General features: G+C 43.4%; 1 protein-coding gene across 1 annotated transcript in view; it reads left to right on the top strand.

The window, feature by feature from the left end:
- Positions 1-18,911, top strand: part of LOC129717757 (frizzled-3) — a 67,547-nt gene that overhangs the window by 39,664 nt on the left and 8,972 nt on the right. The window contains exon 2 of the mRNA XM_055667892.1: positions 11,268-11,507. Coding sequence (XP_055523867.1) covers positions 11,268-11,507 — 240 coding nt within the window. The remainder of the gene's footprint in view (positions 1-11,267; positions 11,508-18,911) is intronic.

Raw genomic sequence — 18,911 nt, 5'->3', positions numbered from 1 at the left:
AAAATTACCGATTCAGATATTTTCAACGTATTGAACACTGCATGCATAACTGAATATATTAAAAAAAATCATTAAAGAACAATTTTCACTTGAAAACTTACTTTTAATGAGATATTTTAAAATCAACACAAATATCTTATTGAAGGCATAGCGATATATGATATCAAAATTTAATGACATTTTCATATGCATGTTTGAAACGTGAATATCTTTCGAATAACAAGTCTTCATAGCTAAATATGTTATTGACGGGATATTATTTTGTTATGGTATTCTGCCCGGGTAAAGGTGAAGGTTTCATCAAATCCGAGTCAGTGGATCAAAAGTTTTCGACAATGGAACGTAAAACACGTGAGAAAATTGTGAACACTTATGTTGAAAACGCCAGGTGCAAAAATTGCGAAGTGCCTCAAACTCCCCAAAATTAACCATGAATAGTGTGCTGAAACGATTCAATGAAACTCTAACGCTGAATCGCGCTGATCACAGCAACCGTAGAAGGGAACGATTGACAAGCAGCTACGATAGAAAGTCTGCAGAGCAGTTCGGAAGAACCCTGCACGATATGGCTAAAAAGTTCTTGGCACCGTACAGCACTGTTCGACGAATCTGTCAGCGTAAAGGCCTGCGGTCGTTACGCGCCAGTGAGTACCTCAAGCATAATCTCGTTGCAAAACGCCGAGCTAGGATGCTGTATGAGGAAGTCTTGACCAAATTCGATGGCTTCGTTTTAATAGACGTCTCATCTCAACTCTCAGGACAAAAATTCTATGTGTTCAAGCGCAAGCGTGATGTCGCCAAGCGGTTTGAATTCGTGTTTGCAGACAAGTTCGCTCGGAAGCTGATAGTGTAGCAGGGGATCTGCAGCTGTGGCAGAAAAACCAAGGTTTTCAACACCGGCTCAGCCATGAATTGCCAGGTGTCCAGGAGCGGACTTTGCCGTTCATACAATCACATGACGGTCCGGTGAAGTTCTGGCCTGACGTTTCCTTCGACTTTTAAATGAAAAACAAACAACTGCTCGAAATGTCTTAAATGACAGTTCGCCCATACATTCGCAGTTTTTTATTGTTCATTTAAAAATCGGAAGACAACGATAAACATTTGTTAAAAATCACGTTCTGCTCAGAAAATTGCTGTAGGCTGACAAGACGTTTTGTACCGTTTTCGTATACTTCTTGAAAAAATCTTAAATAGAGATTTGCATTGAAATTTTCCTAAATGGACAATAAGTTTCCAAGCAGCCAGGATTTTCTTAATATTACTGAGTACGTTTTGTGCGTTTTGTTTGGAAGGACATTATATATCGTGAAGTGACGAAAAGTCGCGATTGAAAGTTGAGACCATGATAATTGTTAGTCAAAATCTCGATCATCATGTGACAAATTACAGGAACTCACTGCAAAAAATCACACTCTTCAGGATCGGGTAAGTTCATCAAAGCAATGAATAATTGTTTGCATGCTTTGGTTGGTAAAAGTTTTCAAAAATCTATTTTATCATGTGACACGTTTTTTGAGCCCGTTTGTCCCGTTTTTATCCCGAGAAAATCTGGTCAGCCTATTCAGCTGATATCTAAAAGCCAGAAAACCGTGTAAAAATTTAGGACCAAATTGCCCAGATTTTCGTCCAATTAAAAAATGTTGAGCGATAATAATTTTTTCTGTATTTTTCCTTCAAAGGTGAATAAATTTGCTGCAAAATGATTAATCAAGATTTTCCACGTGTTTTTTGACATAGATATGTCTCATTATGTGCGACCAATATTAAATGGATCAAGCTTTAGGTATTTTTTGTCATTCCGAACCCAATTTAAAAATGTTTTGTACCTTTTTGCCTTTCTCCTAGAAAGGTATAGCAATCACTGGAAAAACCAAAGGTATAAAAGTGGTCCCAATGGCCGAATGTCATATAGCACTCGACCCCTTTCGACGAACTGAGCATTTTCTGTATGTATGTATGTATGTGTGTATGTGTGTGTGAGTGTGTGTGTGTGTGTGTGTGTGTGTATGTATGTGCAACTTTTTTTTCTCACTCACTTTTCTCAGAGATGGCTGGACCGATTTTCATAAAATTAATTGCAAATGAAAGGTCTAGCTGCGCCATAGGTTGCTATTGAATTTCATTGTAATCGGATTTTTAGTTTAGGGGTTATGTATCAAAATGTAAAAATCACGAAACATCAATATCTCAGAAACCACACAACCGAATTTAATAAAATTGGTTTCAAATGATCGGGCTGTCTCCAGAACCCTTAACTTTTGAATTTCGTAATGATTGAACATATGGTTCAAAAGTTACGTAAAGAAAAGTTATCCTGAGGTTGTTTAAACTCGCTCATTTTTCTCATAGATGGCTGAACCGATTTTCACAAAATTAGTGTCAAATGAAAGGTCTAGTTGCCCCATAGGTTGCTATTGAATTTCATTGCAATCGGATTGTAACTTTGTCCATTGTTCATGACAATGTGAAATCACATAATGAAAGTAAACATATTGACTTCCTCCTATCACTGGCTAATTAAAAGGTAGAAAAGTGATCCAAATGGCCGAATGTCATATACTACTCGACTCAGTTAGATGAATCGAGCATTTTCTGCATATAAGCATGTATAGGTGTATATGTTTGTGTGTGGGTGTGTACGCGTGTATGTGCACCTTTTTTCGCACTCACTATTCTCAGAGATGGTCTGACCGAACAGATTTCAATGAAATTAATTGCAAATGAAAGGTCTAGCTGCCCTATAAGACCCTATTGAATTTTATTGTAATCTGATTTCTAGTTTAGAGGTTATGTATCAAAGTGTAAAAATCACGAAACATCAATATCTCAGAAACCACACATCTGATTTGATCAAAATTAGTTTCAAATGAACGGGCTACCTTAAAAACCCTTAACTTTTGAATTTTATGAAGATAGAACATGTGGCTCAGAAGTTATGGAAAGAAACGTGTTCTGGAGACTATTCAATTGCACTCATGTTTCTCAGAGATGGCTGGCCCGATTTTTATAAAATTAGTGTCATATGAAAGGTCTTGTTGACCCATAAGACCCTAATGATTTTTTTTACAAACGGATTATTACTTCGCCTGTTATGTTTAAAAATGTGAAATCCAGCTATGAAAAGAAACATATTTCAAGACAACTTACTTGGACTCACTCATATTTCTCAGAGATGGTTGACCCGATTTCCACAGAATTAGTATCAAATAAAAGGTCTACCTACCTCATGTCACCCTATTGAATTTTGCAGTAATCGGACTGTAACTTCGTCTGTAATGTATCGAAATGTGAAAATCACGAAACTTCATTATCTTAGAAACTACACAACCGATTCGAACAATATTGATATCAGATGAACGGGCTAGTTAAGGGTTAACTGATGAATTATGATGATAACACGTGGTTTCAAAGTTTGGCTGCCCCATACGTTACCTTATCATTTGATTGTAATCAAACTTAAGCAAGCGTTATGTTTTAATTTGTAAAACAACGAAAGTCTATTATCTCAAGTATTACACGACTTATTTGAACATAACTAGTGTCATACAAATGAGTCATCTCGCAAACTTACAAATAACAAACTTCATAACAATTTGATATGCTGTTTAAAAGTTTTAGAAAGAAAAGAAATTCAAGGACTATTCAACACTTTACCTGCTTTGATCGATATATGTGGCCTCAACATATTTTAAATGTGGTATAGTACTATTTGAACGTTCCAAATTCATTGATTCCTTGCGATGTGTTTAAAATCTGAAAATTCACGACGAATCGGTCATATGATATGATCAAAGTCGAATAACAAATCGTTTGAAATGATTGGTTTTATCGAAATGACAACATCCTCGACTTTTGGCTTCTGTACATTGCCTTAATTCTATATATATACTAGAATCACATGTTCCTGGGAAACAGCCGAAAATGATCGAATAACACCCAATACCGGAAGTCGCCATCTTAGAATTCAAAATGGTATCTGTGGTCGATTTCAGCTCCTGTGTATCATGCTAGATCCGGATGTTAAATTGGGTGGAAATCGGCCATTTTTGGCTGATTTCCAGAAACCGGAAGTTGCCATCTTACAATCTAAAATGTTGCCAAAGGTCGATTATGGAACATATTTGTTACCTCTTAAAACATCCACATGCTAAATTTGGTTCCATTTACTCGGCTAGTTCTCGAGATGTGCAGAAATTTGTGTTTCATTTGTATGGAACCCCTCCCTTCCAGAAAAGGGAGTGGCGTCCAACTATTATGGACATATTTGTAACCCCTTAAAACATCCACATGCCAATTTCGGTTTAATTTGCTTGGTTTGTTCTTAAGTTGTGCAGAAATTTATGTTTCATTTGTATGGGACCCCTCCCTTCCAGAAGAGGGAGGGGCTCAAACTTTCATAGGAATCTTTATTGGCACCAAAAATCCCTAAACAAATTTTCACGTCGATCGACTCGGTAATTTCCGAGCCTATTTGGATCAGACAGACAGGCAGACAGACCGGACTGCATTTTTATATGTATAAATTACAACATCAATATTTTAGAACCTATTATATGTATAGATTACAACATCAATATTCAAGAACCTAAAGAGTGAATATATATTCTATTTTTACAAATAAAAGTTTGAATGAGAAAGGCTGGGTCCGACCGCTAGGTGGATTAATTTAGGTTTTTTATCATTAGAAATTATGTTCCCTTATTTAATTCTGGTATTCATCCTTTTTTTATTACAGTTTTAAAGCCCTTCAGACGTGTTTAATCGCTTTTCTGAGCTCTATTTCAAGCAAAGATAAAAAAAGACAATTTGGAACAGGATTCTATTTTCACTATTTTTTTAAATCAAATAAGTGTGACCTTTGTTTTTGGGAAATGAAAATCGTTTTTTTTATAATATGTTAAAATCAACAAACCATTCATAATCATTTCGCCCAAATATATTATTTGTTTCATCTTTGACAGCTTATGCTTAAAGCAAACAAAAAAAACGACCGATTATATAAATATTGTTGATATGAGAAACCGATAAAAAATGCGGAAGAATGATTTAAAATTAAGTTTAGGATTGTTGATTTGCGAAGGTCAGCATGGAATCATTTCCTATTTTGGCCTTATCTGGTATTCAGAAGGGAAATTTCGAGCCCAGTCTTTATTTTTTTGAAGGATAACATTATTATCTATCTACAACTTTGTCAAAGACACTATTTCAATCAAATAGGCCGTTTTTCTGATATAAAATATTTTATTCATCAGTCACATTTTTAGATAGGCCCTTTTAAAACAGCAGTCGTGAGTTCACATAAAAAACTGATATTATAGAATGACCTCTTTATCAAAAAGGAACAACTGTGCAAAGTTTTAGCGAAATAGGAAATGATCGAACAAGATCGATTTGCGAAGTAGTGTGGACTTGCTGGAAAAGATTTTCTCGTTCAATTCTGGTTCATTTCTGGCGCTTTTTTCTGGCTCGATTGGAATATTTTTTTCAATTTTTCGGCCTCAATAATCGTTCTTTTTGCGCCATTCTGGGCAGAACAAGGAACACAGTTTGATTTTACTGGCATTTTTTTAGAACTATTTTTTAGAATTTTTTTTAGAACAAATTCTACACAGTTATGAACTCACTTTAGAATCATTATTTTGCCCTTCAGAAGCGTTTTCCGTCAATCCAAGGTCTAATTCGAAATAGTTTGAAAAAAAAAGTTGGAAAATTGTTGACTTGTTAAGGTCATAAACGACCAGAAATCATCGACTTTTTGCTTATCGAATTTCACTGATCTGAGTCAATTCCTTCGAAATGTATAGAAAAATCAAAAAATAATTCTGTTATTTTAAACCAGTAAAATAAATTACTGGAAGTAAGTTTGAAGAAAGTCTTTTTTTTTCGGTCATACGCCACAAAAGTGTACAGCAAAACCGGTTCAGTAATCAGTAGAACAAATCTGGCTTTTCCGCCGATTCGAGAAAATCGCAACTGCCAAGATTTATTTTCGCTTCACTGCCTGACCTTTTCCCGAACACACCAGCGGCGCAGTGCAGCGCAGCGGTTAGTAAAAACTCAACTGACTTACCGTACTGAACAACTATACTAACTAACGGTTGGATCATGTCGAATCACAGAAAATCGAATCTGTTCAAACTTCTCACTTCTCTCAAAACCGTAAGCAACCCGCCGCCGCCGCTGCCGCAAGACCGGACAGATTATTTACGGTGTTTTGTTCCCTTCCTGCCCGGACTCTGACTGCGGTGAAAACTGAAAACTCACCTTCACAACTGAGTAGGCTGTTGCTGTAGAAGAAAGCCCCTTCAACGAATGTGGAACGAATTTGTTATGTCGATCAGCTTCGGCTTCGAAGGGCGATGGTGAAATTAGCTTTAAATATTGCGGTCAGTCGTCATCGCAGTCGCAAAACTCTGTGTGTGACATGACAAGACAAGAGGGTCTTGCTTGCAAGATGATCTTCGCAATGATATTTCTCCTTTCGGTCCTCCGTGCCGCACACAAATTGCGCAAGCTAATGATGGCTAAGAATTCGACGGACCTTTTTTTCTCGGTTCCATCTTGATCGCCGTCGTCAGCGGAAAGGTTGAAGTGGCATTCGTGGAATTTCTGCTCATGAGAAAATTCACCGAAAAATAATTACCCAAAACGCAGTAGAAGAGTAGGATCAAAACCAGAGAAAGGCATTTCCGATTCTAGCGAAATTGAGGCAGCAGAGCAGAATGCCAGCAGACTTTGTCTCTTTGTGTGGGGAACAATAATTGCCCTGCAAGCGAGGAAATGTGTTATTAAATAACTGGGCGGCGGCAATAGGATGATGGGAAGACGGACACCTGCTCGGGGACAATTAGCTGCAAGACGCGCACTATAATCAATTAAATTGCTCCGGTTTTGCGCGAGCGGATCCACCGGTCGCGCAACGGCCCCAAAACGTGATCCAACGAATGAACGATCGGACGAACGAAAAGGTCAAACGGTTGTAGTTTTAGTACACGGCTTTTAGTACTCTACATGATGGACTTATAAGATAAGCATCATGATATGCATGTATCAGACACAAAAATAAAAGAGGGGGGTTATTACTCCTGCTGAGAAAAGCCCCGGTTCTTCGGTTCGGTTCGCTGGATAATACATTATAATAATGTTATTATTATTATATGATACGGGCAGAAGGCATGCATATCAGGTCCGGAACACGCTGCACTTTGCCATATTATGAGTGAGTGAGTGAGTAAACGCAGAATCGAGGAGGCAAAAGTTAAATTGTTATAGCCCCCATCAGACTCAGACGCGGTCGTCGTTCAGCCGGCGGTTCCTTTCATCTTTGTTCAGATCTTTTCCGCTCCAGCGCAACGTTTTCTTTTTCTTGCCTGTCTGCTATTTTTGTTAGTTACTCGCTCTACCTCCTCCCCATCGCGTACTCACACTCACCTTTCGATGCCTTCCGGGAGCACTTACTGGACCGTTTCATTTATGGTTTCCCTGACACTTTAGAGTAGGAGAAGCAGAGGGAAAAACACACTGCTTCGAATCGAACACCGAAAACACAAAAAACGAAACAAACTAAAAAAGAGGGAGGACTGATTTACACCCGATCACGGCTAGCTGCTGGCTGATTTGAAATAGTGATGGGAAATATCGCCCAAAACCGACATCGATAACAATCGATAATTCCGGGGCTTTTATCGATATTACCGATAAGTATCGATAATTTGACAGCTAACGTTTGCGGTAAAATTTTTTTTTTCAGATGGTGATGAAAAAAAAACTATTTCAGATAATGATGAAAAAAAAACTAAGACAGATAATTGAGTTGGATAAATTTCCCGTGGAAGGTTATCATGTTAGCTTCCTCACAAAAAAATATTACGTCCTTGCGTGCAGCCTCCCGGCAGTTAACCGGAACATTCGCCATGGCGGACGAAAACATGCGTGTAGCCGTGTTTTTAAGCCCTTTCTTCGTTTTTTTTATTAATTCCTCCTCCGTTTTCGCGACAAAATTGTTGGAATAGATCTTGCGCTTCAAGTTTGTCCAGAAATTCTTGATGGGAAGCAGATGGGGGACAATATATCTAGCTAATGGTAGCAGTGGTCATAGGCTCCTACAAGGGAGATGGGGGACATTGGGCGGATTCGCCGACTTCGGTACCACATCGATATTCAGCCGCTCCATCTCCTCCAACGATCGCTTCGAGTAGTTGGCCGACGTCAAATCTGGCCAGAATACCGTGTCTTCGCGCTTATGGTATTTCTTGATGAACGACGCAACTTCTGTCAGGCACTTCGTACTATAAATTTCCCTGTTCACGGCCAGCCCGGAGCGAAAGAAGAGAAACTTTGAAATCCCTTTCTCACTGATTGTCAGCCAAAGCCGCACCTTCTTTGGGAACTTGGTCTGTGAAATAAACTGCTCGGTGCTCACTTCCTTCGTGGGGGAGGTAAAACACGAAGAGCCTTGCTAGTCGTTGCCATCCATGGTGAGATAGGTCTAGTCGTCCAATACCACTGCCGCGTCGCGATTCACCGGGAAAATTGACTTGACCATCTTATTCAACCGCTGTTGCTGCGTCATTGCCTGCAGCTCCGAGACCAGTGGACGGGACTGCCGCTTCCTGCATGTATGTCCATGTTCTCCACACTGTTTTAGAGCATGCACCAACCTCTCGGCCAAGTGCACGCAGCGACTTTTCTCTCGGTCTTCCTCTTCAGCATCCTTTGAAGCTTCTTGTCGCTCAGGGTCGTTTGCCGTCCGGAAACGGGCTTTCTTTCGATGCTCTGATCGTTGGCCAATAGTGTCAAGATGTTGTAGATGCCAGAACCGGCATACCCGGCGTCCACAAAGTGCCGCACAATGTCCGTTTTTGACGCGGCGGGGTACCGTTCTTTGAACGCGCACACTTCTGAACGGAGTAGCTTGACTTTTTTCGCCATCACAGTTAGAATTTGACTGATAGAGCTGTCAAATTTTTTTTGCTAACTCATGGGTGACTATGATTGATGATGCATGAGTAGTTTCGTCAGTGCGATTAAAGGTAAACCCATGAAAAATCGGCAATTTTTGTCCATTTTTTTACCGCAAACGTTATTCGACAAATGCAATTTTGCTATATAAATTTGTTAAAAACAGAGACAGAGATGGCCCAAACAGAATAGATACGTTTGCGTTGCGTTGACGTCAATATGACAGTAAATGTTTGGGCTAACTGTCAAATTGCCGCAAACGCAGCCGCAACGTATCCATTGTGTTAAGGCCTTGAATGACAAATTTTACGATACTGCGAATGAAAATTCAAACAACCGGACGAGTTGAACAGTTTGTTTTGGAAAGTCTTCGGGTTTTACGCCGGGAGTGCTTTCTACGGAGTAGTTTCAAACCGAAGTTCATTCTGAAGGTTGTATAATTAGGGAAATAATTGAAGCAGGCAAAATTCTGTCAATTTTTAAATGGCCAAAACTTCACGAAAATGAATCAATTCTGACAAAACAGGTTTCATTTTACTGGAAAACTGTCCTAGTTTCCTAGTATTACTTGAGAACTGGACGTGACCAAGGGTCACTGGAAATGTTTCGGATTTCCGGAGTGTGTGCCAAAGTGTACATTTTTGCAACGCGTAGAACTTTTTCTGACATTCTGTTTCACTTAGGTTTATATGTTTGCAATAAATCAGAATTTATTTCGGGTTCATTTGTAGCCAAAGATTGAAAATTCGCCAAGGAATCATCGAAGTATGAATTCATTAAGTATGGGTGTTGATTTTGGCGCTTTTTTCCCTGTTGGGTACTAATTTTCTTTGAACTTGCAGCACTCTAGCAGAATTCAATCGAACATTGTGGGTGTGTAGGTCTTATTAAACCAAGCAACTTTGCAAACTTGCGTTTGAAAATTTATCTGGATAAACATTTAAAAAGGTCAGCTTATTTTCACGCGGATTTTCTCTAAAAGGTTATTTATGCAGATTTTCAAATTAACGTGGTTTTTTACGCGAATTTTTGAATTAAAGCGGTTTTTCAAGCGGATTTCTGAATTAACATGGTTTTTTCACGAGGCATGTATCCCCCGCGTAAGAAAACCTAACTGTATTTGAACTTTTTTCTTAGGAAACAATATATCTTAGTAAAAATTATCTGAACTTTCCTTCAAAAATATAAAAAAATGAGTTAAAGATCCTACTCTGAAGAAAATATAATTTTAAAAACAAAAAATGATTTTAGAAAGGATCGAAAATGATTTTAGAAAAGATTTTTTCAAATGAAGTATTTTAGATAGACAATTTAGTTGCCTAAAACGTTCTATGCGTTGCAAAAATGTACACTTTGACACACACTCTTGAGTCCGAAACATTTTCGGTGTAGGTTGGTCACACCAAGTTCCCAAGTAATACTAATATAAAACTGTTTTCCAGTGAAATGAAACCGGTTATCAAAATTGATCCATTTTTCGTAAAGTTCTGGCCATTTAAAATTCGAGAGAATTTTATTTATCTCAATTATTTTGTCTACCCCCTGTATAAATCAGGATATTTTTTTGGCGCAACAATTTCGTTGATTTGGTTTTTTAGTGGAACTAAAAATTGTTTGTTGGGTAACAGATACTTTAAACTTAAACAGTTCCAAGTTAAACTAAACAATTACCAGAGAATTACCAATAGACTGCCGCTATGCATGTCCATCATATTATAAGAGTTGGCAAGCCAAAGAAAATGCATTATATCACAATTTCGTATCATTGCTTTTTATGAGATGGTGCAAAAAGTTTGGATATTTTTTTAAAGTTCTCCAGTACTAAGTTGTCGAATTCATCTGTTCTTACGAAACTAAAAACTATAAATACCTTTTTAGTTACCATTATTTCTCAGAAACTCAGTGACACCCGGGGCGAACCTTTACACCACCCCCAACAATGCTAAATCTTGTCGAATAACAGCACCCAACAAATACCTAGCGGCAAAAGCAACTCCTGGGGTAGGGTAGGAGAGGTTCCCTTCTTTTGGGTCTCCTCCAGTAACCAGCCGCACTGACTTGAGCTCACCCTTATAATATCGATAATTATCGTTAACGTCAAAAAATTAACGATAATATCGATGACCAGCATTTATCGATATTACCGATAAGTATCGATAAGCTTCCCATCACTATTGAAATCGAGTCTTCTCCTGGCATACCTAGAGAAATTCGGATCGTCAGCTGTTGTCCCCTGCGGGGTCAACTGTGTGAACAGATCAAGCTTTAACATGCGTTTTTTTTTATTTCTCCCTCGTTTGCAGATTACATCCCTCCGGCCAGTGATCGATTCGGGCTGCTCGAAACAGGCCCTGTTCCTGTTCTGTTCGTCGCTGTTTCCGCTCTGCTCGGCCAATGCACCGCGGCCGGTGCAACCTTGTCGATCGTTGTGCGAACAGGTTCGCAAGGATTGCTTCAGTGATGCCGTCTTCAGCAAATTGTGGCCCGCCTATCTGGACTGCCGAACGCTGCCCCAGCCGGAGAACCATGGGCTCTGTATGCAGGTAATTATTGATTTCAACTGGAGGCACTTCGAACTGAAGTGATTCAACTAAAATTGTTAGCTTTTGAGTAGTGGAGTTTTACACTTTTAGGATGAGAAGTTGTTTTTGTTACCTTTAGACCGATAAATAAAATTATAATCAAAACCGATATCTAAACCGGAAAAAACTGAATAATTCGATAGGTACTCAAAAAATTCGTGAAAAAATCGAAAATCGAAAGTACCATAAAAAAAATCCATTTTAATTCCAGAAAGGATCTCCAATTTCCTCGCCAAAATATGGCAGACGGAGATCACTCGAACAGAGCCTATTTTAAAAATGCATATCTGTTGAATCACGAAAAAAAAATTGCTCTACAAAGTCGGATGTAATCTAATTCTGAAAAATCTCGAAATAACACGAAAAGTTGATTAAATAGTATCCTTTTTGTTGCAAACAAAAATTAACAACAGTGTAAAATTTGACAAAAAAGATGAAAAACTAAAAACGTCAAAAACAGCCTAAAATTTCAAAAATGTTGAAAACTCAGAACTTTGAAAAACGTTTAACATTGAAACTGTTTAAAAACGTCAAAAATGCCAAACAGAATCAAGAACTATCGAATGTAAAAATATGTCACAAAATCGTAAAAATGTGCTTTCAGTTGCATATTGTGACTAATATTCGCGCCATTGAACAGTAACGTTCTTTCGTGATGTTATTTCCGGAGTGTTTCGCGATTAGGGCTCAACTAACAAAATGTAAACAAATGGTTTTATTACACTATTGAGTTTGAAAAGACTTACGAAATTCATGAGAAGAATCCTTTGTTTTGTATACATCGATAAAACTATTTAAATCAAGCTTTTAGTGAAGGCCGATAAAGCAGTTTACCCAAAACAAAAGATACTTTGGAACTAAGCCCTTTACATTGTTTTGAAGCAACGGGCTTATTTGCGAAATATTTCGTAAACAGGCGAGAGTAAAGGGCGGATCAACTTTTGTTTTCAAAATATTGTCGCCCCAGTAGAAAGTCGAATTTTTCGACTTGCGACATTCGATTTTTCTCTCATACCGTACATTATACTTAACGTCGGAAGTAATGCGCTGTATAGCAAATTAGATGCGCTATACAGCGCATACGGCAGAGCTGCATGCCACCACGGGTCGACGTGTGGCGATCGTCGAGGGCGCACAATACACGTGTGACCACTGACAGTACCGAACAGTCCCGGACCAGCAGCGGGAGGTCGCCTAGGGGTGGTGAGCGTCGGACCAAGGACAGTCGACTCCTCGCAAAAGCCACAATCACCCGGAAGCACCTCTGACGGAGCGAATAGAGCCACTCCCAACACCCAAAAGCACTTACCCGCCCATCGGGACTGATGCCAGTAAGGTCCCGATTATGGCAACTGGCAGCGTAGTGAACGGATATGAGCTGGATTTCGGAATGGTACCGCATCCTCGGGCTGGCACCTGCATCGAGCTCCCTTAGTAAAGTCGTGTGACAACGGCTTGAAATGGCGAGGTGGTACCCGGTGCAGGGGTCTCCGTCCCATAAAACCTGGCAGGCCTTCCAGTACGTTCCGAGTCTATTGCCTGGTGGGAATCAGGCAGGAGTAGGATCAGATGGTTGTTCCTGACTTGCGCCGGTCGGTGGAGTCATAGTTGCCCATAAGGCGCTATGACTGCTTACCCTAGCCATGACCTCACTGCTTCGGCATAGACCACCATGGGACCACATAGGCGACTACTCTACCATGGACAAGGATAGCGGCTGGAAGGGGGACCCATTGACCATCAAGATGAACACATTCAAAACGAAAGAGACGAGTGCGGAGGGATTACAAAATCCCTTCGCAAGAGGTGGCATCCAGCGGTCTCCGCAGAAGAAGGCTGAGACGGATGCGGCGAAGTCTGGATGTGGAAAAACGGCGAATCCGTCGGTGTCCACACCAGACATCTCGGTAGACGGTCCCTTGCTAGTCAAGGCCGTCGAAAGGTGTATGGACACGTGGCCAAGAGTGGCGGCGCTGTCTGAACAACTCGATGCCATAATCGAGTTCTTGGCGAACAGGCGAAACATCGCTGGCGACCTGAAGCAGAGCCTCCTCCTGCTTCGGAGCACCATTGATGAAGCCAGAAAGGAGCACGAAGAACTCGTAGCTCGGGTGAAGGCGGCCGAGAAAGCGGCCAGGACCGGGAGGGCGACTGCATCTAAAGAGGTGCAGACAGACGCCCCCTCATTCGCGTCGGTCTGCTCCACGGGGCAGGTCGCTAAGCGAACGAGGCAGTCCCCGGGGGAAACACACGCCAATCGGTTCAAGGTCCACCGCGGAAAAGGCACAGGTGGAGGCTACGGGCAACCCTTGGACTACCGTAGAGGGTGGGAAGCGTCGGGAAGGTGCGACGCGACATGATGGCGGAGCGGCCAGAGGACCAAAAAAGGTCAAAAAGGCGCGGAGTAGGGGTGATGCCCTCATACTCAAGACGGATGGGTCGAAGTACTCAGAAGTCTTGAAGAAGATGAGGGGGGAAACCCAGCTCAAGGATCTGGGGGCGGATGTGCGGAGTATCCGCCGATCTCGCACTGGCGAGATGATACTTGAGCTCCGGAAGGACGCAGGGAACAAGGGGGCTACCTACAAAACGGTAACTGAAAAGGTCCTAGGGAAGGAGGTGCAAGTGCGGGCACTCACCTCAGAAGTGACTCTCCAGCTTAAAAACCTGGACGAAATCACTGAGGGGTGCGACATTGCACAAGCCCTAAAAGCGAAGTGCGGGGTGGAGGTGGCTAAGGAGTCAATCCGCCTCCGCAAAGGTCCGGCGGTGACCCAGATAGCTACCTTCCGACTACCATCGGCGGACGCTAACCTGGCCCTGAAAGAGGGCAAGTTGAAGGTCGGCTGGTCTGTATGTCCTCTGGGCATACTTCAGCAACCAGACATTTGCTTCCGGTGCTTCGAGGGCGAACATAAGTCCTGGACCTGCAAGGGGCCCGATAGGAGCCAGCTGTGCAGGCGATGTGGAGGTGCAGGCCATAAAGCAAAGGACTGTGGGGAGTCTCCCAAGTGCATGGTATGTTCCGGGAAACGGGACGCCAAACACTTCATGGGAGGCCCCAGGTGCCCAGCCGGTAAGCCGGCTGCAAAACCACGGGCGTAAGGGTGACGCAACTGAACCTGAACCATTGCTTCGCGGCTCAGCAGCTGCTACACCAAGCAGCCACTGAGTCGTTGTCGGACATCGCCGTCATATCGGATCCCTACCGCATCCCTCCCGGAAACGGTAACTGGGTTGCGGATAAGTCCAGTTTGGCGGCCATATATACGACGAGCAAGTTCCCGGTTCAGGAGGTTGTCTCAACCTCAGAAGAAGGGTACGTAGCTGCTAAGGTGAACGGAGTGTTCTACTGCAGTTGCTATGCTCCGCCACGTTGGTCTACCGAAAGGTTCATCCAGATGGTCGACCTCCTATCCATGGAACTAACGGGCCTAACGCCGTTGGTGGTGGCGGGCGACTTCAACGCTTGGGCTGTTGAGTGGGGAAGTCGCTCCACGAACCAGAGGGGCCAGATCCTGTTGGGGGCTTTTGCAAAGCTCAACCTTGATCTGGCCAACTTTGGAAACAAAAGTACATTTAGCAAAAATGGTGCGGAGTCGATCATCGACGTGACGTTCTCCAGCCCAGGACTGATCAAGAACTGGAGGGTAGACGATGGCTACACTAATAGCGACCACCAGGCGGTCTGTTATAGTGTAGACAACAACGAGAGGCGGCAAGCGACGGGTAGAGCCAACACTCCGACCGTTCGCGGGTGGAAGACATCGCACTTTGATGCCGAGGTATTCGAAGAGGCAATGAGAAGGGAGCGCGAGGGGGGCAGTTTGCTCCGCCCGACTGCTGACCAACTAGTTGCTATGCTATCGCGAGCGTGACCATGCCTAGGACTCGCCAACCTAGGAATGGAAAGCCACCGGTTTACTGGTGGACGAACGCGATAGCCGACCTTCGCAGTGCGTGCCTCCGTGCAAGACGGAGGATGCAGCGTGCGCGAAACGAAGAAGAGAGGACAGAGCGCCGCGCAGCATTCAGTTCGGCAAGATCGATGCCAAAGAGTGCGATAAAGGCCAGCAAGAGGGCCTGCTTCGATAGGCTATGTGCGAGTGCCAATACAAATCCGTGGGGTGACGCCTATAGGATCGTAATGGCCAAGATTAAAGGCGCGCTGGCGCCTGCAGAGCGATCACCAGCGATGCTGGAGCGTATCTTCGAGGGACTCTTTCCACGCCACGAGCCAAGTCCTTGGCCTCCGGCGGTCGAGTCTCACGTCCGACGTTCCAGTATCTCAGACATAGACCAGAGATGGTCGGCCGAGCATCCAATCCGTGAGCAACGACAGCCGTGTCGAGGCAGGGGAGGAGACAAGGGTTACGAATGAGGGACTCATCGTGATCGCCAAATCCCTAAAGGTGAGCAAGGCACCGGGACCGGATGGTAGCCCTAACCTGGCGATCAGGCTGGCGATAAAAACGGCCCCCGGGCTGTTCAGGGCAGTCATGCAGAAGTGCCTGGATGACTGTCTCTTTCCGGACAGGTGGAAGCGGCAGAGACTGGTCTTATTGCCGAAGGCTGGCAAACCGCCAGGGGACCCATCGGCATATAGGCCTATCTGCCTGCTGGACACCGCGGGCAAGGTGCTTGAGAGGATCATCCTCAACAGACTGGTGAGGTACACGGAGGGTGTACACGGTCTGGCAAGTAACCAGTTCGGCTTCCGGAAGGGCAGGTCCACGCTGGACGCAATCTCTTCCGTCATCAAGACGGCGGAGGTAGCAATCCAGCGCAAGAGAAGGGGAATACACTACTGCGCAATCGTCACGCTCGACGTGAAGAATGCGTTCAATAGTGCCAGTTGGGACTCCATAGCGCTCGCGCTCAGGAGCATCCATGTACCGGTGTCGCTGTACAAGATTCTGGAAAATTATTTCCAGAATCGAGTACTTGTTTACGACACGGAAGATGGTCAGAAGTGCGTCCCAATTACCGCAGGAGTTCCGCAAGGTTCTATCCTGGGCCCGGTGTTGTGGAATGTCATGTATGACGGAGTGTTGAAACTCAAGTTCCCTGTAGGGGTTGTGATCGTCGGCTTTGCAGACATAACGCTGGAGGTTTACGGCGAGTCTATCGAGGAGGTCGAGTTGACGGCCGCGCACTGTATACGCAAGGTCGAGGACTGGATGCGCTCCAGGAAACTGGAGCTCGCGCATCATAAGACGGAGGTCACGGTTGTGAACAACCGTAAATCGGAGCAACAGGCGGTGGTCAGAGTCGGAGACTGCACCATCACCTCGAAGCGATCCCTGAAGCTCTTGGGGGTTATGGTGGACGACAAGCTCACGTTCGGGAGTCACGTCGACTATGCCTGTAAGAGGGCCTCATCGGCTATTGCAGCACTATCTCGTATGATGTCCAATAGCTCAGCGGTTTATGGCAGCAAGCGAAGACTTCTTGCCAGCGTGGTTTCGTCCATACTTAGGTATGGTGGGCCAGTGTGGTCCAGAGCGCTAGGTACTAACAGTTACCGTGGTAAACTGGAAAGTACCTACAGGCTCATGTGCCTGAGAGTTGCGAGTGCGTATCGTTCGGTGTCATACGATGCAATCTGTGTCTTGTCCGGCATGATGCCTATCAGCATCGCCATCAAGGAGGACAGAGAGTGTTTCGACCAACGTGACACAAGGGGCATACGAGGTACCAGAAGGTCATTCTCGATGCTCCGCTGGCAGCGGGAATGGTCCAACTCCACAAAGGGCAGATGGACGCACCGACTCATACCGGAGATATCCGGCTGGGTCGGGAGACGACATGGTGAAGTGAATTTCCACCTGACACAAATCCTGTCAGGCCATGGTTGTTTCAGGCAATATCTGCACAGGTTCGGACACGCGGTGTTCCCCATGTGTCCCGAGTGCGTGGAGGAGGAGGAGACTGCTGAGCATGTCTTCTTCGTATGCCCCCGTTTCGCAAGAGCGAGGAGCAGCATGATGGCTGTGAGCGGGCCTGGCACTACTCCGGACAATCTAGTCCGGAGGATGTGCGACGACCCGGACATCTGGAACGCGGTCTGTGCGGCCGCCTCTCAGATTGTTCTGGAGCTGCAACGTGTGTGGCGGGTCAACCACCAACACGCCAGTGGTAGCTAATTACCAGTCTCCAGGTAGTTAGCTAGGAGGTTATAAGAGTAAAGAGGGTGCATCACGCACAAAAGCCACTCCCCGACGTAATACTTAACCGTCGTTCCGGGAAGACCAGGGCTGGAGACTGGGGGGGTTTTAGTGGGTCGGGACAGGGATCAGTAGGTGCCTGGGCGATTGTAACTACCCCAGCATCTCTCCCCCAGTCTCATCCCCACACCCTGAGTTCTCTTCTCAGGTGTCTGTTTGCAGATTTCACCGCCACCTTTAAAAAAAAATAAAAACAAAAATAAAAAAAAATACAGCGCACTACTTCCGACGTTAAGTATAATGTACGGTATGAGAGTAAAATCGAATGTCGCTAGTCGACAACTCCAATTTTCAACTAAATGCATAATAAAGGCGCATTTGAAGGGGCGCAACTGGAGAAAAAATAAAAACAAGGCGAAAGAAAGATGGGCGTATCTCGTTGTCAGAATGCTTTAAGGCTCATTAGAAAAAGGTTAGAAGAAAATTGCAGATTTATGCCATAAATGCACAAATTTAATGTAGTATTGTTAGGAAACTATAAGCCAGGTATATTTTACGTCGATTTTTGGTATTGATGTTAATGTTAGTCACTTCCTTTGAAATTACGATTTGAAAATGTACTTGCCAATTTTCAAACTCATATTCCCCAATGTTTATCTTTTGCCAGTTGCGCCCTTATCGTAAATCACTCCGGATTTTGATATTTTTTCCAAATTCGACATCCACTAGTGATGCCATAATTGTCTGTTTCTACTGCAGAGCTGTCGTTCCCACTTTTTTATGCCATAAGGCATGCGAAAACGATGATTCTGCATGTCAAAATAGCCTCCAATTCAAACAATTTTTCTTCTAGAAAAATTATGGTTTGAGCAACGAGCAATCGAGATCTGGTAATCCTGTTGGCATTATATCTACGAGATAGTTCGTGAATCTTTAGTTTTCTGGAAGCTCCGTATCCAAGGTCATGTTTGATTATTTTATGCATAGTGTCATGACTCACGTTCAGTTTACGAGCCATTTTCCTTGACGACCGGACTGGATTTTGCCGGGTACGTAATTGGCCCGCTTTGATCACGGCTGCAGTCGTCAGTCGGCACTCCGTCGTTTTTTACCCGGTTTCTGTTTAGTGACAATTGTGCCAGTTTCCTCGAATCGTTTGATAGTCCTATACACGAATAATCTACTCAAATTCAGATGT

The sequence above is a fragment of the Wyeomyia smithii genome, chromosome 1 (assembly GCF_029784165.1).
Source record: "Wyeomyia smithii strain HCP4-BCI-WySm-NY-G18 chromosome 1, ASM2978416v1, whole genome shotgun sequence".
Lineage (NCBI taxonomy): Eukaryota > Metazoa > Arthropoda > Insecta > Diptera > Culicidae > Wyeomyia > Wyeomyia smithii.
Note: the sequence above shows the minus strand (reverse complement) of the source record. Positions and strands in the feature narration are given on the sequence as shown.